At 44.8% G+C, this 26,545-nt stretch overlaps 1 protein-coding gene across 1 annotated transcript; it reads right to left on the bottom strand.

Annotated features, from left to right (window-relative positions):
- On the bottom strand, positions 1-21,017 carry bmp7b (bone morphogenetic protein 7b). Its single transcript, XM_031845756.1, has 7 exons — positions 20,324-21,017; positions 6,857-7,049; positions 4,950-5,098; positions 2,697-2,900; positions 1,602-1,678; positions 871-981; positions 1-568 (listed from the first exon to the last, which is right to left on the bottom strand). Exons 1-7 carry the CDS (start codon positions 20,721-20,723, stop codon positions 419-421), a joined length of 1,284 nt encoding a protein of 427 aa, XP_031701616.1. The 5' UTR covers positions 20,724-21,017; the 3' UTR covers positions 1-418.
- Positions 21,018-26,545: the final 5,528 nt, after the last annotated feature.

Here is a 26,545-nt window from a genome sequence, read left to right as displayed (position 1 = left end):
TCTACAGTAAAAGAATCAACTACAATAACAATTATTGAGATAAACAAAAGATTGTTGACTGTGAATGAATATACAGTACAATCACTGCTTTTAATGTCTTGTATACACAGTAGAAAGCACAAACGTGAGTGTGTGTGTGTGTGTGTGGGTGTGTGCGTGTTTGTTTGTTTGTGTGTGCACTGGCGTCGGGGAGAAGTCGTGTCGACTTCAGGACAACCTTAAACGTGTAACGAGAGTCTCTCCCACACAGACTGTCTTGAACTCTCAGTGTCCATAAAAAATACATGCACTACACTTTGTAATCCACTCTCAATGTTTCAAATGGTGCCTGACAGCAAGAGGAAGCCCTCTCTACTCATGTGTGTGTGTGTGTGTGTGTGTGTGTGTGTGTGTGTCTCTATGTGAAGATGCTGACAGTCTAGTGGCAGCCACAAGCTCTGACCACCATGTTGCGGTATTTCTTGAGGATGACGTTGGAGCTGTCGTCGAAGTAGAGCACCGAGATGGCGTGGAGCTGTGTGGGCGCACAGCAGGGCTTAGGAACCGTCTCCGGGTTAATAAAATGAACCTGGGAAGAGCAGGGGGGAGAAAAAATGTTAAAATGTATCATTACACCACGAATCAATGTCGACAAATGGTTAAAAAGGATGCATCGCGTACACTGACTCAAAGTACTGTGGGAATAAAAGCCTTTAAACTGTCATCCTGTATCACATCACCGATGACAGTTTACTCTAAAATACAATCTGCGTCTGCTTTGGATCATTAAATGCAGAAGTTCCAACAGCGGCGACATTGTCTTGACAGTTGATGAGATGATTAGACTCTTTACATGACTGCTGGGGTTTTTTTTCTTTCATGGTTACTCACTAGGGTTTGCACAATGGCGTGGTTTGTGGCGTTCATGTAGGAGTTTAGCGGGAAGGCACACTCTCCCTCGCAGTAGTACGCCGCGTAGCCTTCTGGAGCGATGATCCAGTCCTGAGCGGGGGGGGGCAGAGAGAAATTCAGCTTGGAGAACTGGGACAGTGGTATTTTTTTTTTTTTCATCCCTTGATGAGCCTTTTTCTAATGATAGATTATGTTGTAATTGCTCCTTTACTAAATAAACAGTAGAGTAAATTGTCAGCTGTTAATCAAATAATGAATTTAAAAGGTGCAAATACCAAATATTGTCATTAGTTTTTAATCTGCCCATTATTTTCTTGATTAATGGTCTATAAAATGTCAGGAGAATGTGGAAAAATGCAAGTGCTCAAGTGGAAATATTTCAGTTGCTTGTTCTGGCTGACCAAAAGTCAAGTTTACTCCCTTAGAAGACAAAGAAAACCCGGGGCTTATTAAACTGAGCTTATTGCTCTGAGAGTACAGTTACCAGACACAAGAGCGCATCTTGTGTGGCAGCTGGACAGTAAGAGGACAAAGTTCAGTGAGCACATCCAGCTGGAAATAACACGCTTGGACTCAAGTATTATGTGGACTGATTCTAGTCCGCCATTTATCAGGATTCTTGGATAAGACTTGCAACCAGAAGTGACGGATTTAGGCTTCTGTTGGAGCATGCGAATTTGGGCTACCTGGGAGAGGAATGCTTTCCGTACCTGCCACCCCAAGTCTCTGAAGCTGACGTAGAGCTCATGCTTCTTGCAGGCCTGCTTCTGATCAGTACTGCTGTTTTCTGAGGAAGAAGACAGAGAGAGATTTTTACTTCAGCACATGTGCTATTATCCATTAATCAGCTACAAGAGTGACTATTCTGTGGTCAGACCCCAATTAGAGATGATAAAGAACAGACCTAAGCACAGCCAATATCCACAAATAAAACATCAACATTTAAACAACAGCTGAAGGAAATCACCTCCAGATACAGCAGCAGTTTGGTAATTGTTTCAAATGAATGGGCCACCCTGCTTAAAAGGTCACTCTGCTGTGCTTTGAGTTTCCACTGGATGAAACAGATGTGCAACACATTCGTCTTGACTCATTCTCCCTCCTTTCTCTTCGCTCGTTTCAAACATTTATTTTCCCCTTTACACCCGTCCACGTGTTTAAAAAAAAAATCGTCTGTTTTCTATCTAATGGTATCTCTCTCTCGCTTCCTCTGGTGACCTCTGGGGCTCTGCGCTACATTAAGTTCCTGAGAGTGGTTCACATTGGAAATGATCATGAGCAACTGGTTCTCATCATCCAGTTAAAGAGCGCTGGTATCCAAAGTTCCAAACAGGCCCATTTGGCCCATGTGTTGTGGCCCCGGTTGCCCTACAGCGCAACGCAGATGTGTTCTTGCCATAAAAGCCTGCGCTGCCTCACCTCCACGCAGGGAACTTGGCCCCGACGGCTCTGTAATGCTCGTGCAAATAAACAAAGACAGCAGAGGGATTTTTGAAGCTCAGGCATTACAGTCTAATGTTTCAGCGCTTCACGTAAACACAGCCCTCTCACACCTCTAAAACAAAGCATGCATCACGTGTTTTGTCGTGCAAGGAATCACATCAGGTCCAACGGCGTGCTGTTGTTGGCCCGGAAGTATTGTGTAATCGTGGATGCTTGCGTTTGCATGCCAATGAGTTTGCACTGTAAGTTTCTCATGTGGACCGACCAGTCATCCTCACACAGTCAACAACAAACGGAATATACACAATTGTGAATCAGCGCTGGCCGTATATCCGACGCACACACACACTTTGCGTGTTTACCTGCAACATTGGCCACTCTCAGTGCTTCTTGGTTCTTTGTCCCTTTGGAGCGGTTGGGGTTACGCTGCTTGGCCCCCCCTTGCGCTGAGCGGATGCTTCGCAGGTGCACCTCAGTGGCTTTGAAGAAGGCCACCATGAAGGGCTGTTTATTCTGAGGCCCACTGCGACCGATCAGCCCCGCCACGCGAGGATTGATGCTCTCTCCTGCAGGGGGAGACAGAGAGATACAGTTCAACAGGTGTTGGCGTCCCACACATCTTGATTTTAGGCATACATAGCAATGTGCTTGAAATCAAATAAACGTGTGCCCACTTGGCGTGTCCGTGTATATTTGGCATGTGTGTGGTCTTTCTGCTTTTTCCTCACTGCAACCACACATTTGTTTCACAAATGAGATTTCCCTGTGAATTCCTTTCCCTTTTTCCTCATCCCTTCTCCACCTCTGAAATGCCGGGAACAAAACGTAACGCTGAACATCAAAGCCTCTCTACTTGTGTTGGAGTGTGTGTGTTTCGTGTGGGTGTGTTTGTGTTTGTGCATACTTGTGCATGCGCTCTCCAGCAGTGTCTATCTACCTCTCCCATAAAAGAATGTGTGCCTGATATGTGTGGTAATGTGAGGTAAATCAAGGCTTCTGGTCGCCTCCGGCGACGGGATGTCCCGTGTGCCTGTCTGTGCATGCTCACCCATAACCCTTCGTACAAACACACACACACACACACACACACACACACACACACACACTCGTGGATACAGCCTCTCCAACACTCCCCTCCCACAACATGAAAGCAATACAGTGTCTGTTTTAATCACCTGACATGTAACATCCTGCCATCCAGCGAGAGATAATATTCTCAAACGGGCTCTTGTACCTCACTGTTTGTTGATAAAGTTTTCCACTGACTAACAGCCCAAGCCTTGTGATGACAAACTCCAGCTGAGATGTTATCCTTAGGATAACGCAGTGTGTTTTCTGAAAGCCTGCTGATGATACTGAGGGTGTCACGGAGGAAGACGGGGATGAATGGCTGATGATGAATGATGAGGAGCAGGGTTTGATTTATCTTTGCTTTCAGAATGAATCAACTGATTCTGGGGCCTTTAAGAGAACAGCCACGATGTCAGTGCATGTTGTATTATAATGCAGACCTTCAGGTTTGTTAAGACGTCAAACCACATCAACTTCACATCATAGCTATAGATACATACAGCAAACCTCACGTTTAGTTTGAGACTTTTTTTTTTTTGCCATTCTGAAGCCTCAAGTTCGGCATTTCGGCCGTCGCCATCTTGGTTTTTGGCAACCGGTGAACGGAAGTGACCATATTTGGACTATACGGAGGAGTGACACTGTGGTAAAGACACCGCATATGGCTCTGGTAGCGACCCATCAATCACAAGGTAGCCACGCCCTAAAGCATACCCTGCTATTTCACTCCAAATTGGACCATAGTTTACGAAGTGAACATCATGCAGTATTGAAGAAGACTTGAAACTAGCGATTGCGACTATAAACTCATGTTTGCAATGTTTCCTGGGGTAATAAATTAATTGACTAATAGGGTCATTTTCTCATGAACTTCTTTACAATAGTTCTATTTCAGGCCAGAGGAGTCGCCATCTGACGGCGTATAGAAAGAATGCAAGTTTAAGGCACTTGAGCATTGTCTTCACTTTTCAGAACCAGAGGTTGCCGCATGGGCATAACTCCTGGTATTGAATTAGCAACTTTAATTCATACCTACAATACTTCTAATTAACATATATATATGCAACGCAAAGCAAACCAAATACAACAACAGCGCAATAATCATATATTTACGAATCTTATAATTCTTGTTTACACTGTCAGAAGGGTGTAAATTCATCTTTATCACCCAAGGAGGGTTAAAAGAGGAGATGTCACAGCTTCTTATTGCGTCAGATCATTGGGGTTCAACACATGCAAACTAAAGTCAGGTCTGCACTTGTCAAAAAGGCTCACTAGCTGGCCCACGATCATTAACCTTGAGGATGATTGATTTGTAACACAGGCGTCGGCAGGGAGGGGGTCATGGTGGCCTACTTAATGGGGGAGAATTTCAATTCTGCAATTACTGACAAGATCTTTAATAAAAGACTATAAACAAATGCTTGTTATTTGAAAACGTTCTATTGTACATAAGCCGCCATCCATTCCAGCGTCAAGTTCTGTCACGCCAAAGAGCACCTTCCCATGTGCCAAGGGAATACCCTGATCTGAGTGACACTCACCCTTTGTGCTCTCCAGGGCAAGCTGTAGACCCAGGTTCCTGCCAGGGTTCAGGACCCAGTGGTTACTGGTGGCCGTCACGTCAAACACCAACCAGCCCTCCTCTGCTGCCCAGATCACCCGAGAGTCCAGTAGAAACAGGTCTGACTCTCTGGAGAAGGATACAGAAGAGAAGTTCACTTTTAAAGTCAGAGATGAACAGAAGTCAACAGGGATTATATGCACAATTAAAAAAGATAGGTTGAAGCCATGTGACGGAGTGTAAAGCTAAGTGACCGGAGCGCAAAGTAATGGAGTGGAGAAAGGGAGTCGGAGGAGTGTGACGGAGTGAAACAAAGAGAGAGAGATGGAGTAAGCAAGAGAGCGAGGGAGGGAGGGCTCCAGATGGTGAGGCCCAGGGGAACACTTCATTTTCTTAATTGACAATAATGGCTTTATAAACGACGGGTCCTTTCATACACTACACACAGTCCATCACTGGCTGGAATTTTGTGGGAGAGCCACAAAGCCAAAGAGAGAGATAGAGAGAGAGAGAGAGAGAGAGAGAGAGAGAGAGAGAGAGAGAGAGATAGCAAGAGAGAGAGCGAGAGAAAAACACAGCTGCGAAAGAGAGAAAATACTGTGTGGAAAGTAGCAAGTGAAATAGTGCATATCCAATTCAGTCCTATTGTCCGACACTGAACTCTGGATTTTCTACTCTTTTACCATCGGAGACTAAAATCCCTTGTTCTTCATGTGGCCATTCATGTATCCCGACCTATTTTCTGACTGGGCAGATAGTGTGTCACAGAGCTCTGGTTCATTCATGTACCCATGCAGGCCCGTCTCTGGCAAAGGAATAAATGCCTGTGTTGTTCCCCCTGGACAAGAGAAACCTTTAGGAGGGGTCGAGGAGAGCAGGACATGGGCCATTCCTGAGTTACATACACCTTCTGCACAGACCAGATTACAGACACATGGGCTCAGACCTCCTTCGATTGAAGACATTTCCAGATAAGGGCTACAATTCATGCTTATTTTAATCACTGATGAATATCTAGATTTTTAACAAAGGTATTATTGTCGATAAAATATGAGAAAGGCACAGTAAATACTGAAATGAACGATGGCTGAATTCCATTTAGCTGGTGTGGGTTTGGGTCTTGGTAACGTGAATGTGCTTACATGGTGACGTTTAGGTATATTGTTTATTATGTTTACCATCTTAGTTGGGTTCAAGTCATAGACTGTATAGAAGAAGTGGACGTAGTCGTCGTGACGTTACCCATTGGTGTGTAGACTGTGGTTTTGAAGTCTCGAGTTCGGTGTTTGGCCATCGCCATCTTGGTTTTTTGCAACCAGTGAGCGGAGGTGACTATATTTGGACTGTGGAGGAGTGACGTAGAAACGCTGTATACGGCTCTGGTAGCGGTAGCAACCTGTCAATCACAAGGTAGCTCCGCCCTAAAGCATACCCTGCTTTATGGTCGATTTGACTAGTGATTGAGACCATAAACTCATGTTTACAATGTTTACATTAAGTGAGAAGTAGAGTTATTTTCTCATAGACTTCTATACAATCAGACTTATTTTTCAACAAGAGGAGACGCCCCCTGATGGCCATTAGAGAGAATGCAGGTTTAGGGCACTTAAAGTAAAGCATTGGCTTCACTTTTCAGGTCCAGAGGTTGGCACCCGATTAAGGAGTTAACATGCTAATATTTGCTAATTATCACTGAACCGAAACTTAAACTGAGACTGATGTCATTAGTTTTGCAGGAATTTGGTCATAAATAAATTCAAGATAGTTTAAAGTGTATTCCAGAGAGTTATTGCTTAGAAACATAAAAAAAAGATCTACATGTTAGTTTGCAATATTGAAATTGGACATGATTGACGGACAAACACAAATCCATATAGCCATGCTCACCTATCAGTGTGTTCCTCCAACACCTGGTAGATGCTGATGCGGAAGGTCTCATTGTCAAAACGTTCGTGGATGAAGTCTTTATATATACGAAACTCAGCAGCAGTGACCGCCTCGCCCTCCGGGATCCGTGATAGGTCGAATCTGAACTCTCTGTGATGTCGCCGCACTGGCAGGAATTCCTTATCGTGCTCCACTGCAAAATGAAAAATAAAAAGTGAACACTAAACCACAAAAATGAGACGGATTGCATGTATGCAGAGAATGCTGCTTCTTTCCACATGAGCAGAACCTCAAAATGTGTGCAGGGAGATACAGAGGGGGTAAAAGTTTTCTGTGTAGTATTGAGTTGCATCTCACAAAGAAACAAAACATGTTTGCAAAAAAAAAAATGTATTTTCCTCTCACATTTTCCACATATTATCCTTACACAGTCCATCAACCACAGCTGTCAGCAAGGAGCTGATAAAGCTTGTCAGACTGTGGGTCAGTCCCAGACTAAAAACTTCTATAGATGTGCAGTATACTGTACATGTTGGCTTATGATTGAAACATTCATGAGGACCAGCACTAGGAGCAATGCATGTGGCGCACACTGAGCCATGATAGGGAGATGCAGGCGGACTCTGACAGCTTTATGAGCCCCTTTCTTCTCGCTCTCTTCCTCTCGTAGCCCCAGAGAGTCATCCAGTCTGCCCTTCATCTGGTTCTCATGAGTTGGGGGCTCCATGTTTGGTGCACCCCATCCCCGTCCCCTCCTCTCTCTCATCCGCACATCCCGGCTTTCTGAGCCCCCCCCTTTGCAGATGCAAGACGTGGCCCCCCCTGACCCTGCTCCTCTCATGTCCCAGCAGGACATCCCAGGGGTCAGCACCTTGTCGCTCAACATCTCCTGGCTGTCCCTTCACCTCCCTCTTTATCAACTGTCAGACAGACCGCCCACACATATACAAACAGGTACATACACACAAAATCATTTATAGGTTTTCTCAAAAAACACAACAACACTACATCATCTACCCAGACCATCTGTGGCTTTTTGAGCTGTTTTATTTTTCTTTCTTTTCTCGATTGTGTCCAACTTCTATAGGTTAGACTAGAAATTCCCTTCCTCCATTATTTATATAGCACCAATCAAAACTAGACATCGCAAAGTGCTTTAAAAGGGAAAAGTGATAGTATAGCGATCCAAATTATATTATTGCAAATTTAATCTTGAGTTTTGGGGGTCAGAAAAACAAGCGATTTAAAAACATCACCCTAGGCCTTTGGGGAAATGTGATTTTATTTTTTTAAATATCATCTGATATTTGCTTACCTGACATTTATATATCCAAATGATTGACTACATGAAACAAGAAAAACAGTCAACAGCCACACTCCCTCTGAGGCTGTCGGCACAGCGGTGTTTTGAGATAAATGCTCAAAATCAGCAAGCTAACATGCTCACAATTAAAATGCCAACATGCTGATGCTTAGGTGGTATAATGTTCAACATGTTTTTACCATCTTGCTAATTAGCGCTAAAATTTAGACCCGATAATAAAGCTAGACAAAAAAGTTAAAGGATAGCCAAAGTTATAACAGTTCACCCTAAAGGGAACATTACTACTGGAAAAACAAAAGTCCAAAATTATTAGGATTCATCCTCTGGAGACCACGAATGTTTTTACATTTCATTGCTGTTGCGATACTTCCGTTGAACCAAAGTGGTGGACAGACTGACTGACCAACAGACTGACAAAGCCATCCCCATAGCCATTAGAATGACTGTTTACTGTCCTAATACAGTAAAGACATCAACTGTATGAGGACAGCCCTCTCCAGCAGCCGACCATCGACCATCCATTGCCACTCGACAAGTTCTTTATCGGAGTCGACTGTATCTGAACTTGGCAAGATCTTTGCCGAGCTGTCATCACACTAGTGCGCGCACACACACGTTACAATTCCAAAGAATTTGCTGACCATAGCGTACCAGCTGTTAGTAATATAAGTGTGCAATGATGTAAATGTTATGCGTGTTTCACTGCACTTTCAGTGCGTGTCATTTCTTTCACTGCACACCTGCCTCTTTGTCTTCCTCAGCCCTGTTTCCCCTCTTCACTCTTGTGTAGTTTTCCCTGTGGACTCTCTTCCCTACACCCCCTTTCATTTATGTCTCTATTAAACCCAGTTGCTGCAGGACATTGTACAAAGGCAGCACTGAGAGATGATTGGCCCGAGCAGGAGTAAAGAAAGGATCTAGTTACTCTTCTATGAGGGACAGCTCTTCTCTCTGTTGGCCATTAGCTTTAGGCTCACACTGCTACGGGGGACACATTGGACTGGTTTGAAAAGCTGTTCAACTCTGGAAACAATGGAGTTCGACTTATACCAATCTTTCTGTCCACAGTTGTACCAAATCTGTGCTGTGGACCACTCCATCAATCACAGTTTTCATCAAATCCCCCTCCTTCCAAATGTTGCCCTGAACAACATTCGACTTGAACACTTGTCCACTGGTTTCCAACCTTTTGGGCTTGTGATCAAATGTTCTCTATTCAAAAGAGGACTATAATTAAGTAAGGACTTCTATTTTATTTATCCATCCAATTACTTCACGTCTCACACATTCTCTTGTCTCCCTCATACCTCGCTGCTCCAGGGCCGGCTTTGTCTTCCACCACACCAGGGACCTCTCCCTCCTCCTGCAGCTGAGCGCAGGTGCACTCCCTCTGGGGAGAAAGCCAGACCTGCCGCCCCTTCACTGTAAAAGCTCTTTATTTTTCGCTTGTGAGAACAACTGGATGCCGCGGTGCAACTCCCACACTAACTATTTCTCTTGCATCGCTTTCCATTTCCACTCCTCATTGTATGAATTTCATCTCTACAGTTTGGGAGAAAAGGAAAGTGTAGCCCACAGAGTGTATCGCCTCTGCCACAATTTTGTCTCTCTTTCTCTTACAGGACATTATAGCAGTATGGCAGTCATTAAATGAGGGGGAGAGGCACAGTCAAAGCCAAGCGGGTGCATTTATGACTTCCTCTGGGAGGATGTGAGTAGCCATCGCCCCACCTGTGTCGCAAACATACCCACACCACAAACACACCCTCTCATGGCTTATGAGCGCTTCATTCTGAGGAGACAGCGTCCGGATCGGTTGCTGCGCCTCACACATACACACACACACACACACACACACACACACACACACACACACACACATAAACAGCTATCACAAAGTGTTTCCTGTGAAGCGAGAGGCTTTGTGCGTCACAGCACGGTAACTCAATCATTATGGCTTTCTGTAATCCATAATTAGAGATGCAACACACACACACATGCAAAAGAGACAAACATGCACAGACACACAGTGAGCTGCTTTTATCATTTGGTCTGATGCCTGATTTGCTTTTTATACAAACTGCTGACAGTGCACAGTTAGCCCACATCATTTGAGTTGTGTGGGCCACACACGTGCACGGCAGCGCACATCAGAGATGTTGGGATGATGACGACCTCTCGGTCCTTTAAACCTACAGTGCACCTGGTCACCAGAGGGTTAAGGGTGTGAACACTGCGTTAGTATCTTTCATGATTTACGCTTTAAAGCCTATGGCTTCCTCATCACGTACTTCACTGCTGAGAGTCTCTGCCTGCTAACAAATCTGATCTTTTTCCAGAAAATAATCAACAAACATTTGAGGTTCACTATTTTACAGCCATTTTTCTGTATATTATACATATTTTTTAGTTATCAAAATCCATCTCAACATGTCTGTACTTTGTTTTATGTTCATATATGATCCTACTTACAAGTATTGTTATTGTAGCCAAAGCATGATAGAGCTTATTTCTCTTGCCAAAAAAACAATATATATATATATATATATATATATATATATATATATAGTGGGTGACGTGTTCCTTCATTCCCATGATTACGCCACCGCAGTTTGTTGTTCACCATCCTACTGCTGCAAAAACCCGCTAACGCACCAAATATGCAGCTGAAAATGGTCCCCAAAAATACACTATTTACTTCTGTTTGAGTAACATTTGTTAAAATACTATAATTCTTATTTGTGTAGGGAAATCATCGAGCCTTTTAAAAAAAAACTAAATCAAACTTTTGACCCATTTCTTCAATAGGAACAAATGCAGCATGAGGCCACTGACAAGCAGAGGAAAGTATACAGAGACGCACAAACACACTGTTGGTTTTAGTTTTATGGAACTTACAAAAATATAACCATACTGTAATTCCCTTTTCTCTCTACTTGCATCTCCCTCTCTTCCTCCTCCTCCCTCCCTCCTCCCGCCTTTCTCCCGGGCCAGCAGACCTAAGACACTTCTCCAACACCTCAAGCTCCAGAGCTGCAGCGGCCAAAACTGACGGCTCGTATTAGCCCAAGCGTCTGTTCGGCACCCTCACACCTCTCAGTCCAGCCTCGCACGCTTCCGCTGCTCTGCAGGAGGGGGATCTCACCCCTGGCACCACTCTCACTTCTCTCAACCGACAGCTTCAGCAGCCCCCCCCCCCTCCTCCCATCCCACCTTCAGTTCTCTTGAGATAACTGTGCAACCATTATCTGCACCTCATTCCACATCCCTGTAGAGCCTATTAACTCTAACAGCACACCTGATTCACAAACCAGAAACTAGAAAAGCAAGAAGTCAAATTGGGGTCAGATCATTCCATATGGAAGTAAATGAAGCGGACTGTAACACTACATAAAGTCATGCATTATTGATTGATGCACCATAATAATCTGTCTTCCTTTCAACAATGTTTTAAGCACAGTGTTGGGAACAAGTAAGTCATAGTTTCCATAAGCTAAATGGAGAGTGGGGAAGAAAAACGGAGTGCAAGGAAGGGGCAGAGTGCTCAAGATGTTTATCCTACAAAGAGTACAGAGGGTTTGATCTCTCGGGTACCGGGTGACTATACCACAGTAGGGCGATTACCACGTTAGGAAACATCCTGCCCACTGGCGACTACTGATGACATCATGCCTGTGTGATGTATTTGTGCTGCTGCGAGGCCCGACAGCGCTGGCTCCCTGGGAAAGGGTCAGCGGAGTTTCATGCTATAACTTACCGACACTTAACGATAATTAACTCACCGCAGCGTGTGTGTGTGCGTGTATGTGCATGATCACGTGCACATGCCTTTGAGCCTGTGTGCAAGTAGAAGCAGTAACCACAGGAAGAAGAGTCTTTACATTTAAGACTTGTGGTCAAACAAAACTTTTCGGAGTTTTCTAGCTTGAGGGCCAATGAGAGGTCTGAGGTTATACTCTGAGCAGTGTTGGTGTTCTCTCTCTCTCCTTCTCACAGCAGCCATCAAACATGCTCGCCCTCTGCACCCGTAAACTGTAGTGCTGGGTTCCACCTCATGCTTCGCTGGGCATCATGGACCAGAGATTTATACTGGATACGCAACAGCCTGGAACTCACAGGAATGTGTCCGACTGTAGAGCCTCCACCTCAGTCCTTGACAGAGCAACCAGCGCAGCAGCTGTGCTGTGGTGTGGTCCATCCAAACCACAAAATCCCAAATGACCTTACTGGTACCTAGCCATGCAGAATAATTTCACTATAGGAAATACGCGTATTCGCTTTCTGGCAGAGAGTTAGATAAGAAGAGCGATGCCACTCTCATACCAATCAGCTGTTTAGCTTAGCTTAGCACAAAGCCCGACTCTGTCAAAATCTGCCGACCAGCACCTCTAAAGCTTACTAATAAACAAGTAATATCTTGTTTGTTTAATCCGTGCAGAACAGTGTAAAAACGATTTGCAGGGGTTTATGTGCTGAACTTGCCAGGCAACCAGTGGAGACTCCAATAAGCCAATCCCTAATAACATAACACCCTATAAAGAAACCCAAACTGTACAAATTAAAACAAATGAAACATGACGTGTTAATTAGTGAACGTTAGAGGTGCTGGCAAGCTAATTTTGTTTCCTACAGATCCATTCAGGCTAAGTGTTTAGCGTAGTTTACAGTCTTTGTAATAAGCTAAGTTATCTGGCTGCTGGCTTCATATTTCACGAACAGACAAGAGAGTATTACCAATGTTCACGTCTAACTCGAGGCTTCTTTGATACCATTAGTGGTACGTTTTATGTTTTTTAATGTATGGGATGAACCTCTTCTTTACTGTAAGCCAAAGTGGTGAGTCTGAAGAGCCCATTCTACGGTGATTGAAGGTCCTGCAGGACAAATTGAGTCATCTCCGAGATTGGAAACTTCATGTTCGATTGAGATGTCTGTCAAGGGAGATTGCGCTTTAGTGAAAGGCAACCGGTGACAACAAAGAAAGCCACATCCTAAATCTTCAGCGGCCATTGTTCTGCGGCGTGATAGAATGTGTTGAGAGAAAGGGATGAAGGGGTGTGGACAGATCTGTGCCAAGCAACGAGGCATCTCTCTGTGCTAATGCCACAGTAACCATCTGCACTTCCTCTTAACTAAAGGATAAAACAACTCAGAGACGTGGAACCACAGCCGTTCCGTTTCCCCCTCTCACTCTTCCCCTCATCCCCTTGTTTTTTTATGTTCTTTAATTTTGTGGCCACAGGGGCCACACCCTCCTCGACCAGCCAAGCCGCCTCTTATTATAGACCTCAGGAACATTCACATACAATACGCACATTGGCACAAAGAGACACACACACATTTCCCGGTGTCGACATTAAACTTTTTTTACAATTTCCTCCTGCATCCCAGAATGGCATCATGGGCACACATGACGGGCACATTGGCACCCTGATTTTTAACAGCTTGTTGTTTATTTTTGTTTAATTACAGCCTGTTTTTTTTTTTTTTTTTTAAATAAACAAAATAGCTGTGGAGGAAACACAAGAGGAAACACAGCTGTACGCTTGCCTGAATAAACAGAAAACTGCCACATGCAGTTCATATTCCACGCTGCACAGACGCAGAATTTCATCACTTATTACAATCACTTACATACAGTTGTTGCTTGACTTTTACAAGCTTTGGTTTGGCTGTTGGAACCTGTTGAGGAATCTGGTCAGTATTACGGGCTTCGGTGAACGCAATCTTCTGCTAGGACAACTAACACACATCACACAGTGCAGCTGGTGGCTGGGCAGGGTAAGTGGCACTAAAATAGTGTTTTGCCATGCACAAACACACACGTAACGAATGCTCTGAAGCACATTACGTTCCCACAAGGACAAGGAATAAACACAAAAATGCACTCGGTTTAAAGAAATAAGCGGCATACATTCCTGATCCACCTTTCCCCTCTCCTCTCTCCTTTCCTGCTCCTCTCCTCTCCTTCCTCCTCTCCCCTACGCCCTTTCAGTGCCCCAATACCAAGCAAAAAGTGCTGTATTTGTTTTTGCAGCAGTGGAGCCGTTGGTCCTAGGATCTCTGGCTGCCCTCTGGCCCACATCTGCTCTCTGGGCTTCACTGCTTGGTACCCGCCGTCACAGAAGTGCAGGGGAGTCTTATGGGCTGCCGGTCACTGATAAGGCAAGGCCAAAGTAACCCAGATGAAAGAGAAGTGGCTAAACGGGTGGGAATATTATTCATTCTGTTATCTCACAGCTGACTTTAAAGTATCAATGCTCTCTCTATGCATTCTGCAGCGGTCGCATACTGTCTAACTGTTTAACACCAAATTCCAGCTACGTTTGGAGACAGACAGAAACAAAATAAAAAGTAAGAGCAGGAGAGTGAAATCATTAGAAAAACTAAAGCGAGCCCAACATTCCTGGCAGCGAAGGAGCTCCGTCCATCACAAAGCTAGAACGCCCGCTGCTTAGTACATCTGGGCCTTTTGACCACTTGCCACATTGTCAAGTCCCACCCGCAGAGTGTTTCATCATCCCTCACAGCAAGCGCCTTAGCCTGGCCAAGAGCACAGAGGCTCTGCTATGTACATCCAGATGTCGTTCTGGACTCCTGGGTTCAACAGGTGAGTCTGAGAGACAATAAAGGGAAGAAAGAAACCAGCGTTTTCCTGGATCTCTTCGGCTGAGGACTTTGTAAAGCTGCCTGAAGCTTAAGAGAGATTCTTTGTCTCCATTTGTGCTATTTATTTCCACCCCAGACTTCAGCGTAATACATCAAACTGTGGAGAGCATTAAGAGAAATTACCTGACAGGAAGGCTATCTTTACCAACTGTTACATTCCTCTGCTTTTGCTCACTCCATGTCCAGCCGAAGGCAATAAAACATGCACTCAATAACACTAATTAGCTCCAGAAGCATTCCTCTTGGGCAAAACAAAAGAGCGTGTGCGTTTCACTCCACATATGAGCACGCGTACATACACATGCATGTGCTTTAGGTTCACTAGGAGTGTATACAGAAGCGATTATATAAATCTAAGGGAGGGAGAAAGGCGAACAGTGTCAAGGATAGGCTGCACACACAGTGGAATGACTGGCCTTCAACACTAGTGTTTTAATTAGCTCTTCCTCATGTGATGAGAACTCTAACATATTAGGGGAAGCAGCTTCTAGTGTGAGACACAGAGAACGAGACAGACAAGTCCACCAGCTCAACGATGGACAAAAGAGTGTGCGAGTGGGTTTATGGGAGAGAGAAGGAGTGAGGAATGAAGTAGAGAGGAAGGACAAGCTGTGTTTTTGGGTTCAGAACAATGTGTGTGTGTGTGTGTGTGTGTGTGTGTGTGTGTGTGCGTGAGAGAGATGTATGTGTGAGAGAAAGAGAGAAAGAGAGAGAGAGGTGGGGAGTGGAAAAACACACAAGAACTTGAGAAAGTGTTGAAATGTTTTATGTCTGGAAGCACGGGAGGTTCAAACCCCTGGAGGTAGAGGGCCAGAGCAGGAGGTTGGAGACTAAACACCACACAACACCACTGGGACCGTATGATAACTAACTAATTAAAACTGGGAGGCCAGTGCTGATAATCAATACTGTTTGTTCAGGAGGGTAGGGAGGGAAATTTGGTATCAGATGGTCCTGCGTGTGGGACGGATTGGAGACGGGGCCAGACGCTGATGGTGGAGGTCGAGATGAGTTGGACTCTGAAAAGACAGTTTCTCTGCACAGCTGCTTTGGCCTGCAGCGAGAGGGAAACATCTGCATTAACCTCAGCACCACGTGAATAGGAATGCGAGGAGCACCAGAGAGAATGGTGGGGAGGGAATGAACGGGAGGATACGAGAATAAAGCTGCGTGCCTCTAGCGTGACTGCAGTGTGACACAACTGCTTTCCGAGCACTGCGAGTGTGTGTGTGAGCCGGTGACACAATGCTGCCAAAGCCTCTAATAAATCCAAACTAATCTAGCAGTTGGACATTGCAGCTCAGGTCTCCGTCTCCTTCCTGTCAACGCGTTCTGTAGAGCAGAGACAACTGGCAGACAAGCTGTGTGGCGGCTCCTACGGGAGCAGACGGAGGGGCCGTGAATGGTGGAGGGTCAGGTGGTGCCCTGTCAGGTCAACAAGGTAACGCAGAGGATAATTACCTGCTAGTGCACTGAGTCACGCAGCCAAGTCTGCTCTGATACCTCTCCCTTCTCCGATCACAGCCTCAACTCAACAGTTAAATAAGGGCAAAGCTTCGACACGACACAGTGCTGAAACTATGAATTGGTCACCATGTGCAACATCGTGGCTCCAATTTGGTGAGATAACGACCAAAATGTTGTATACTGCAACAGTGAGAGACGGAGAGCTGAGGAGCTTTGTTTGTGTGCTGCTTTTCAACTCCGTTTAGTGAAATGTATCACATCTGGTGCAGATTAACAGCAGCAACACAGCAATTAAATGCACCCGGGTAGCGCACTTTTTTTTTTCTTTCAATGGCTTGATATTTTTTTCAACACTTTTAATTTACAACATTGTGATGGCAATTGCACACTGAACGCGACCAAACTCTAATTATGTATGTTTGAAATTACAGCCTTGAATCTTTAAAAAGTCTGATATTCTATATACTCTCTTTTTGTAAACAAATTATTCCGGATCAGAAACGGTTTATTGCCAAGTAAGCTGTACTTGGCGTTTGGTGCATGACAATAAACACAGAGCAATAGTATAAAGACAAAATAACAATATAAAAAATGACAATAGAATATGATAAACAAATAAACAATAGAAGAGTTTGTTATTAAAGTGTGGAATGTCTAATTAAAGTGATTTATTTCCTTTGTTTCAGTAGAAACAAATGGTCTTTGGGCTGAATGCCAGAGATTAAGAGAGTACTAAGTGACAGGCAATATAATAATATACATAATGTACACACAATATGTATACTGTTGCTTTCTTATCCTTTAACTTAGAACAATATCATGATAAGATCGCTGAAGATGAATAAGCCATGTACTTAATTAAGGACCAGCCCAATAGGTACACACACACACACACACACACACACAAACATTTCCTCACACTCACCTCAAACTACGTTAATCTGTGCCAGACTGCATGAGTACAGACAAAGTAAGGAAGCGATGACTAACACATCTCATGCTAACATTTTAATGTAAAAGATTACAAACAACTCCACCCACACAAACACAGGTGTTGATGCTGCTACCGTTTCAGTCAGCCAGGATGCAAATAGCAGACGTCCAAGTCACAGCCGTTTCCTGTGGTCTGGGAGGTGTAAATGGGAATTTCAGGTTGGGCGTTTTGAGTGTTTATGCGTGTGCCTGGATGGTGGCTGGCCTGAGAGAGAGTTTAACTTGAACTGAACTGAACTGTAGTGCAGCACTGGCAAAAGAAGCGGCCAAAAACCCTGGAAGCTGTGGTTTGTTAAAGAGGAAATGCCTTAATTCACAGTGGCTGAGGGCTAATGCTGCCAGAGACCACTGGGACTACATTAAATAATAGTTACAAGAAGGATGTGTATGTGTGTGAGCATAGATGTGTGTGCAGACAGACAGATTTTTATAAATGTGGCAAGTGACATGTTAAAATGCCCCCTTTTATTATTTTATCTTTGTTTTTTTTTATACTTTTCTGTCGCCAACTTGAGGGACAGGGAATGTGCGTGTTGCGTTCACTTGCTGGCGTGTCATCACAGCACGTCCGGCACACACCCAGTGCCACGGGTGACCTGTGTTTCGTGTAGCAGCAAACATTCTGAATGTATGCTGTAAGCCATTTACACAGCTGGGCTTTTAAACTGAGGTGACTCAGTGAGAGGACGTCGCTGGTCTGGGGTCTGTCCCAAAGCCCCACGCCCGCCTTAGCTGGCAGCAGGACTGGAGTCTGCAACACTCAACAAAGTGTAGCAGTGGCACTCAGGAAGGAAGAGGAAGATTAAAAATATTAATAACAAGTGTGGTGGACCGAGATATATTCTTTGAGTTAGTTTACATTCTATCACTGTGGCTTTATGATGCATCTATAGAAAAATCAAATATATTGTCATAGTATTCAGCCTTATATACAATTACAAGTGCACGAAAGCAGGCCTCTCAGGAAGCAGCAACCAGTGTACAAAGTCTGAGTAATGCACCTTGGCACGGCAGTTATGGAGACATGCAGAGCTTTGAGGGACAGTTTTTAAATAAAAGCCACACTCATTTTGCTCTCAGACGACCTAAATAAGAAAACAAACCCGCAATGAGCAAATGCGGAGAGGAAGGAATTTTGGAAAGGAAATAAGTCAATCCATTCGATAGCCATCGCTGACTTCTCTGTGTCTCCCTCTCTTTCTCTCCTGTGAAGGGTAATGAAACAGATTATTATCTGCTGTTTTGAATCAAGCTGCCTGGACACACATTTGATGACAAACCTAACAATGAACCCTACTGACAGATGCAACACGTGGCAGATAGTGCACACACAATTCAATGACAAAATGCCCACTTCACATCTAAATGAGTGATGCATTTTTAAAACACTCCACGTGTGCCATTATGAGGAAGACTCAGCCTGGACAAGTGCCATCAGTAATTACATTACCCACAAGACTCGACAGGAAAAAAGCTGTGTGAATTTTTTTCTCATGATCCATCTAATATATTAAATTAAATGTTCTCTCCAGCTGATGTGACCCATCTTTCCTCTCATTCTCTGTCATCATCCTTGCAAAAAGAAAGTTGACGGAGTCCCAACCATCTGTCGTCTGTCTTTCTCTCTTTCAAAAGCTCCCTTCTTCCTTGTCAGCTTACTGTGGCCCCGGCCCTCGACTTTGCGAGTCTCTGTGGTCAAATCCATCTGTGTCACAGCCTGTCAGAAATAGTCACAATGCAGCAGCTCCCGCAGTAATTACACAGTGCAGTGAGTGGAGGAACCAGTGTCACCTCCCTCCCTCTAGCCAAGACACTCCAACAACGATCTTTCCAGGATTGAACGCAAACTTCAAACTCCTCGGAGAATTTCACCAAACATTTAAATGCAATACCTGCTCGGAATTGCATTTGCTATTTTCTCTGCCAAAATATAGTAAAGGTTAATACACGAAAATGAAACACAGCTACTTATCTGGAACATAATTGGGGCAACGATGTGTTCATCCATCTATAAATCTGAGACCGCCTGCTAATGTCGGGATTATTTGCTCTTAACAACCTCTGATTGTTGCCAATAGCAATAAATTTGTCAGACTGTTTGATTTCAATAAACATTATAATGAGATAAGCACATTGGTTCCAGGAACAACATTTAACAATCAATAACGAAACAAAACTATTCAATGTGAGTGATGTGCCTCTCACAACCCAACAGTGGACAATGTGACCAACTGAAACTAACTAAACTAACTTTGGAGTAATTGACTTGCATTATTTTGGTCTTCTGAGTGTCTAAAGGGATGTCTCCAGATTAGAGTGGAGGGGAGGACCCAGTGCACTTTGAACCCATTCTGCTGTTGACTTACTCATTCTTTAGATAACACATTGACATATTAGCTGCTGGCTGGTTCATCATCTGCAGAACCTGGACATTAGCTGGTTGCACAGCTGTTTAACAGAGACGGACACTGGAATGTGATACTCTTGGTATTATTATTATGTTGTAAAAGTGGTTGTTGTGCTGGTCTCCTGTGTGTGCATGTATCAGAAAAATACAAGTGGAAGTAACAAGATAAAAACCAACAACTATCACCTTTGACTCATAGATATCCTTTGACAGAATGATATGTCCTAAAAACCAGCAGTGTGTTTACTGCAAGTATTGCTCTCAAGTTGTTGCAATGGCCTGTAGAGATGTAGCAACCCATTTAATAACAGCTACAGAAACCCTCAAACCAACAATGTAAAAACAGTGAGTGTCCATAAGAAAATCATTCGTATTTCTATTTTAGGGACTTCTAATGTCTCTGTCAAAAAGAATCACCTAATGATTAAAAATACAGTTTAGTGTGGTATTTTTTTTATAATAAAAATGTTATTATTAAAATGTTTCATGAGAATTAAGACTGACTGGACTGAGTGGTGCATAACAATGACTTTAGTATTTTTCATCATCTACGTCTATAAATCCTGTAAAATATTCACAGTTTTTGGTGAGAGAATAAGAAGCCTACCCAAATTGACAAAGCTCATGACCATGTCTGCGTCGTTCAAGAAGTTGTTGTCTTGCATGCTGGCTATCGGGGGCCCCTGGGTGGTGAAGACGGGCTTGTAGGGATAGGAGTATCTGTCCTCGTCCCCCTCTGTGGACATGGCGTTGTACAAGTCCAACATAAACATCGGGGCAGCGTTGTGCTTTCCGTGGAGGTGGGGTCGCGGCCGGTGCGGCAGCCCCAGGATCGACAGGATCTCCCGCTGCATCTCTCTGCGCTCCTGGCTCTTCAGCCGACGGTGGATGAAACTGGAGTGGAACTCGTTATCCAACGTAAAGTTCGTAAAAGCGGTGTCCGCGAGGACGCAGTAGCTCCAAACCAAGAGCAAAGCGGGAGCACGTCTATCCAGGATCGGTGCCATGGTACTTGCCGTGCGTAATTGCGCTCAGTTCTGTTCGCCGAGATTCTGGGGAAAAAATGGATATTGAACTTGTAGCAACAGGCGGCCTGTGTTCAATATCCAACGTCAGGTACGGACCCTCATGTTGAGGGGAGTGCTCCCAAATGAAACATCAACTTCACTTCAAGAGTCCTTTTGTTGATCGGTTTTCTGGGCAGAATTGTGCTCGCGCGGACTTCTGTCCTCATCCGCAGCCTGCGGCCAACAGCTACCAACTGTAGTGCAGCGTGCAACTGCAGAGAGGAGGCTGCGGGCAGACGCGTTTCACCGGGAGAGACACGGACAAGTTGTGAGGAGGCGCTGTGAGCTGGGAGGAGCAGGAGAGAGAGAGAGAGGGGGGAGAGGGAGAGAGAGAGAGAGAGAGTGTGTGTGTGTGTGTGTGTGTTGTGGTTTCTAATGGGCACAGGGCGAAGTTGGCCTTTGTTACCAGTTGAGAAAGACTCGTGGCTGTACGAATACAAAAAAAGGATCAGGAAGGGATTTGTATCATGATGCTCCAGTTTATGATAAAAGCATATTTCGTCATTTCTTTCCCACAATTCCTAGGGCCTGCGTGTTTGTGTGGATTCAATAATGGCAGATGTCCGGACAGTGACAATAGGCCTTTCAGTGTTAGTGTCCTTATGGAAAATAACTACATATGAGTGAGTAATTATTTTGCCTGTGTGGGTGAGTAGCCTATACTTCATTACTGGGGGAGAGGTTGCAACATGCAAGTTGCAACCTACCTCACTGCCCTCAGCGATCTGCAGATGCACTCTCTGAATACCTTGGTTCAAGGTAAAAGTTGGCCTTCTTTTGATGTCAAAGGGGCAGTATTACAGCATCGCAACAGCCATTTCATGCTGCATTTTTGCAGATATCCAAACTTCCTATCCCCACTGCTGGAGCAGGAAGTTTGTGACAAAGGCGGCGGTGCACAGAGAGAGAGCAGGGGTGCAGATGTTTGGCAGCTGCTTCATCCCTCCATCTGCCCCTCCTGGCCCCAGCACCTCTTAAACACCACACTTTAATGGAACGCTCCTGACCCTGTTGGGCGACGCGGGCGGAGGGATTTTCAGATGCACTGCTTTATCTAGACAGACCTCCTAAAAGATTTTCACTGCGCAGGGAGTGGAGTTTTAAAAGCCTCTGTAGTTGAGATGTTTTTGGGCTATACGGCTTGCCAGGTGATTTTTACGACAATAAAATTAAGACTTCAATGGCACAGCAAGAGAGGCTGCCAGACGACTTAAGCTATGATTGCAAACAGAGGAAGGGAAAGGAGGCAGAGCGTGTCTTGGGGTCTTCTACACTTAGCTCACCTTCCTGCCCATTTAATGTGGTTGTTCTTGCCTTCAAAGGCCTTACACTCCTCTTTTTTCCAATGACAATTCAACATGGCTTAAAGCCTGAAAGCTTACATGGCCTGCCACGTCTCATTCTGTATATCTAATCCTGTATTTGCTTTTAAATGGCCTTTCAGTAGTAGCCTCTAACATATAAACATTTCTATCCGGTGCCCCAGATAGAATCAGCTAATGGCCGCAGGTGTTTACATTACAGCAGTTTCCGACAGGGGACTTGAAAAGGTCCTGGTTTCAGTTATAACTATACATCTTCCCCTCTAACTCTCGCTGTTGTTCACTCATTCTCTTGCTCTCTCACCCTTGCTGTAAGGTTGGTGAGCCCCCCCCCCCCCGGTGCTCCTGCAACAACCACAAGCCCTTGGCTCAGTTTGTGCCCAGAGAGGGGCTGACAATCCTGGGGCAGAATAATAGGAACAGACCCCCCTTTGTTTGGGCCTCCATGGGCCTGATGACAGTCACAGTAAACAGTGGGCACAGGCTGAGGCCAGGCTGGGTGAGCTGAGGGGCCTTCGACAAGGAAAACTAAAGCAGAAAATCTGAACAAATGGCGTTTGAACCTTCAGTCGGCGACACACACACACAGCAAAAAAAAAACGTGATTTCTCTCAAGTATTTCACACTAAACTCAATATTTTGTCTGAGTTACAGACAACCACTGACATATTTAGACGTGCAGTGATACACACTGTCAAGACGATAAAGTGGTAAAATAAAACATAGGCTAGACTGATAATGGCTGCCCGGCAAATTATGAGAGTGGAGGGCAGAACTGTGGAGAATTGGACAGCTGTATAACCATGACTGTGAAGTGTTATACTACAAGGGCTTACAAAGGTGAGCTCACAAAACTTTTACATGTCATATTTATGGTCGGTTGCTTCTTCCTGTGCTCTGTAGGCTGTATTTCTATCTTAAATTTAGCTCAAATTCAGCATTTTGCCCCGGGGATTTTGAGTGAACACTTACACTCTTCCCACAGTGATCTAAGACAATCAGCACAAATACACACCTCCCCACTCCAACAGGTTGGAGCACGATACTAAGCTCCACAGGAGACCACACAGCAGAGCAGCGAAACCCCCTCTTTCAACAAGAGCTCAAGATAACACTTTTCATCTCCACATAATATCCTTCTCTCTTTCTCTTCTACGGTAAGAGTTGGTGCCTTTCCCCTCTGCCTGCTTATCTCTATTTAGGAGCTCAAAGCACGCGGTCAGAGGTCAGATTAATATTTATTTCATGTGTTGCCTCAGAGAGCAGCAGGCAGCAGTCCTTTGAAGGCCTGTGTACGCGGGGGGGCGGATGAGGTTCCGTGGAGGGGGGTCTGACCAAGCAGACCCACAGACGATACAGTAAAATTTTCTTTAGGGTAAACTGACCCTCAAATGAAGCAGTGTGGGGTCGGGGTGCAAGGACAAGAGAGGGTGGAAGCACATTTTTCCCTCCCCCCCCACCCTGTCCTCTCCGCCCTTGTCTACATTTTTGGTGTAACCCCACTGTGTGCACTGCCCAAACCAGCGGCCTGTTAAAACAGCCAAACCAGGTGGAGCTGAGCTATTGCAAATGTCCCCCTTCTGGTGTCTCACACTTCCAGAGGCCTCATGAACATATGAGACGCAGCTGTGAGACAGGCAGAAGAAAGAGAGGGGGTGGGAATATGAAACAGCTTCAAAATAGTTCACTTTGCGAATTCCATTCAGGTTTGGGGTCTGATAGCATTTTACACAATGTGGATCCATTATTGAACTATTGAATCCATGTGCTCTCCCCTTATCAAATCGATTTAGCATTTATCCAAGTTACACATCACTTCCTCTAAAGAACTAAAAACTCAAGTTTTGCCAAGATAGATTACTTATTTAGCAATATAACTATTTGTTCACGCTCAGTACTGACGACACAAATAAGAGGAAATAGATAAGAGAAAAGAGTTATTTGTTCTGAACTATAACTAAGATTCAGACGCAAATACAAATTGGAAATTGCAAATGCAACCCAATCCCGTTCCCTTTCTCCTTTTCTGCATTATTGGTTTGGCATTACTATAACAAATGAGTTCACATGTCAAAATGACATACAGAGATTTTCTGCTGAGGAATACACGATTCTCTTATTTGAAATGCTGCACCTTGTAATCCTCCCTGCCATCACTCAGTATCTACTTTGGCCTGTATCCGGTACGTCCTGTCACACCTGCGTCTGTCTGCAGTCGGATATGGCACTAGGGAACACCAGAGACGCTTGGGTCTGATTCATAGCTCTCAGCAGTCCAGCCAGACCCATCAGTCATAGTTGGTGTGACTGACAGTCAGAGATACCGTTTTAGCTAAGCCTACCAAAATGCCTGGCTTAGTAAAGCTTATCCATCACAGGATGTTATCACTCAAGGCGTTCTGTCACTTGTGTCATCGGCACAGAGTCCAGGCTTGACACTGAGCTGGTCTCTTCACCAAGCCACATACTTATCAGCATCCATTACTGAGGTGTGAGGGCCTGATAAAGGTCTACCCAGGTCCATGCAGCTCAAGGCAGAGGTCCCGTTTAGATTGTTGTCTGTGCTGAGAGAGAGGCCTTGCCCCTTTGACTCTTGCTCTCACCACTCTGTACGGCTGTGCTGCTCTGTCAATCAGAGAGGACCCTGGGTGATCAGTCAGCGCCTCTTTATTGGATGCAGGCCTGAGGAGCCATTAGAGAGGAGGCGGAATAGCCAGACTGGCCCAGGCCAAGAGCTGATGAGAAACAGAGGAGCTGGAGAGCCCGAGGAAGAAAGTGGAAGTGGGGAGGAGGGCAGAGGAGCAGGAGGTGGATGTGCTGAACTATGTGGATTGTGAAGGGAGGGCAGCTCTGTTTTCTATTTGTGAGGATTAGGTTGACAGATCTGTATTTAGTTTCTTTGGGCCTCTAGCTGCAGCTAATCCCCCTCACCTGCAGCGAGTGCCCCCACTCTCTTTCCTCTGACCCTGCAGCCCCCTATGCTTCCCCCCTCCTGCCCAGCACAAACACTCGTCCCGAGACAAGCACATGACTCGTTGCACTCTGTCTCCTCAGGTTAGGGCCTCACACTCGACACAAATCTCTCCCGGCCCAAAGGAACAGCAGGGGTCTCAGTCTTTCTGGAACAGAAGAAAAAGGACCCCCACAAACTTCCACATGTTACAATTTTTTTTTTTCAGCTTGGGTGAGGGGTTGTCCCTCATCACTTAGAGATAGCAATTACTCAGAAATTAAGAGCCATTACTACGGAAGCAGCTTGTCAAAGCCACTCAGGGGAAAGGGGAACCTTTGGTAAAGCTGCACATTAGGAAATATTCAGGGTCAGGTCAGGGGCACAGACCTCTTCTCTTTAGATCCTGGCTCCCACACACTCTGGCCAGGCCTTCACACTGTGAACGAAAGACCGCAGTGGCTCAGCAAACACACACAGCATGCCTGCCAGCAATTCTTGAAGGTGGGGACTCTGGATGACCTAATAGTTTTAGAATCTAAAGCACATTTCTCTGTTCAAACAATAGATTGACATGACTGCAACATAATGCAACAAAGAGACTGAAACAGGTTTTGAAAGGTTGTCGATGAAGCAATATGTGGGATTCCCTCGAGGCGTCGTATTCATGTAATGTCATTGACATGTTTGGAGCTTACAGCTGTCATTAGTCAATTACTGTCTGATATAGTGAACTTAACTGCTCCAATACAGAATGAGTTACACTTACAACATCTAACTGACACAGCATTATCTTTACACACAGCCATCATCAAAAATATATATCAAAATTGCTTCCATGTGGCTGACAGATACAATATTTAGTGTCTCTGACGACTGTCAATTACCTCCCACCCACCCTACTGCAAACCACCACACACACTCTCACACACTCACACACACACACACACAAACAGAAACATAGAGTAGAAACACTTTCGGACAAGTAGTAGCAAGCTCACAAGAAGGGTCTCATTACCGAGTGCCACAGAGGGTGCTAAAGGGGATTTTTCTTCACACCACCAGCAATAGGTCTACTACCAATGAGGTACTAACTGGCCCACACACATTTGTCCTCTTAACAATGGACAAAGGTTGCAAATACGCACTGACCTTAAGCTTGAAGAGGAAGCCTGGTGGCTGCTTGCAGTCTTTTACAGGCTGCGCGCCTGTAACGACATCCGTCGACCTAAAACCTCAACACACAAATCCATAGAGGAGAAGATCTAACATGTAAAGAAGACAACAACAGAACTGGTTTGATTTGGAAGAGGCAGCATCATGCATATCACAAACGCTGAATGATTGTTTGCAGAAAGTGCACATTTGCACCAATACCACAAGGTGAAAATACTTTACTGCAAGGGTGTAAGTGGTGTATATATAAACCCTGTACTTTGTGCCTTTCATGGAAGAAGTACTCAGATCCCTTCAGGCCAGGTGAAAAAGAG

The sequence above is a fragment of the Anarrhichthys ocellatus genome, unplaced genomic scaffold (assembly GCF_004355925.1).
Source record: "Anarrhichthys ocellatus isolate YVR2014 unplaced genomic scaffold, GSC_Weel_1.0 scaffold5, whole genome shotgun sequence".
In the NCBI taxonomy this organism is placed as follows: domain Eukaryota; kingdom Metazoa; phylum Chordata; class Actinopteri; order Perciformes; family Anarhichadidae; genus Anarrhichthys; species Anarrhichthys ocellatus.
This window is presented reverse-complemented; position numbering and strand designations above follow the sequence as displayed.

Bases quoted from the DNA above. Each gene is read 5' to 3' on its own strand.
- bmp7b (XM_031845756.1), bottom strand. From the start codon at position 20,723: ATGGCACCGATCCTGGATAGACGTGCTCCCGCTTTGCTCTTGGTTTGG. The intron at 1,679-2,696 runs GTAAACACGCAA...CTTCTTCCTCAG, and splicing joins GAGAGTGGCCAATGTTGCAG to AAAACAGCAGTACTGATCAG. The intron at 569-870 runs GTGAGTAACCAT...TGCTCTTCCCAG, and splicing joins ACGCCATTGTGCAAACCCTA to GTTCATTTTATTAACCCGGA.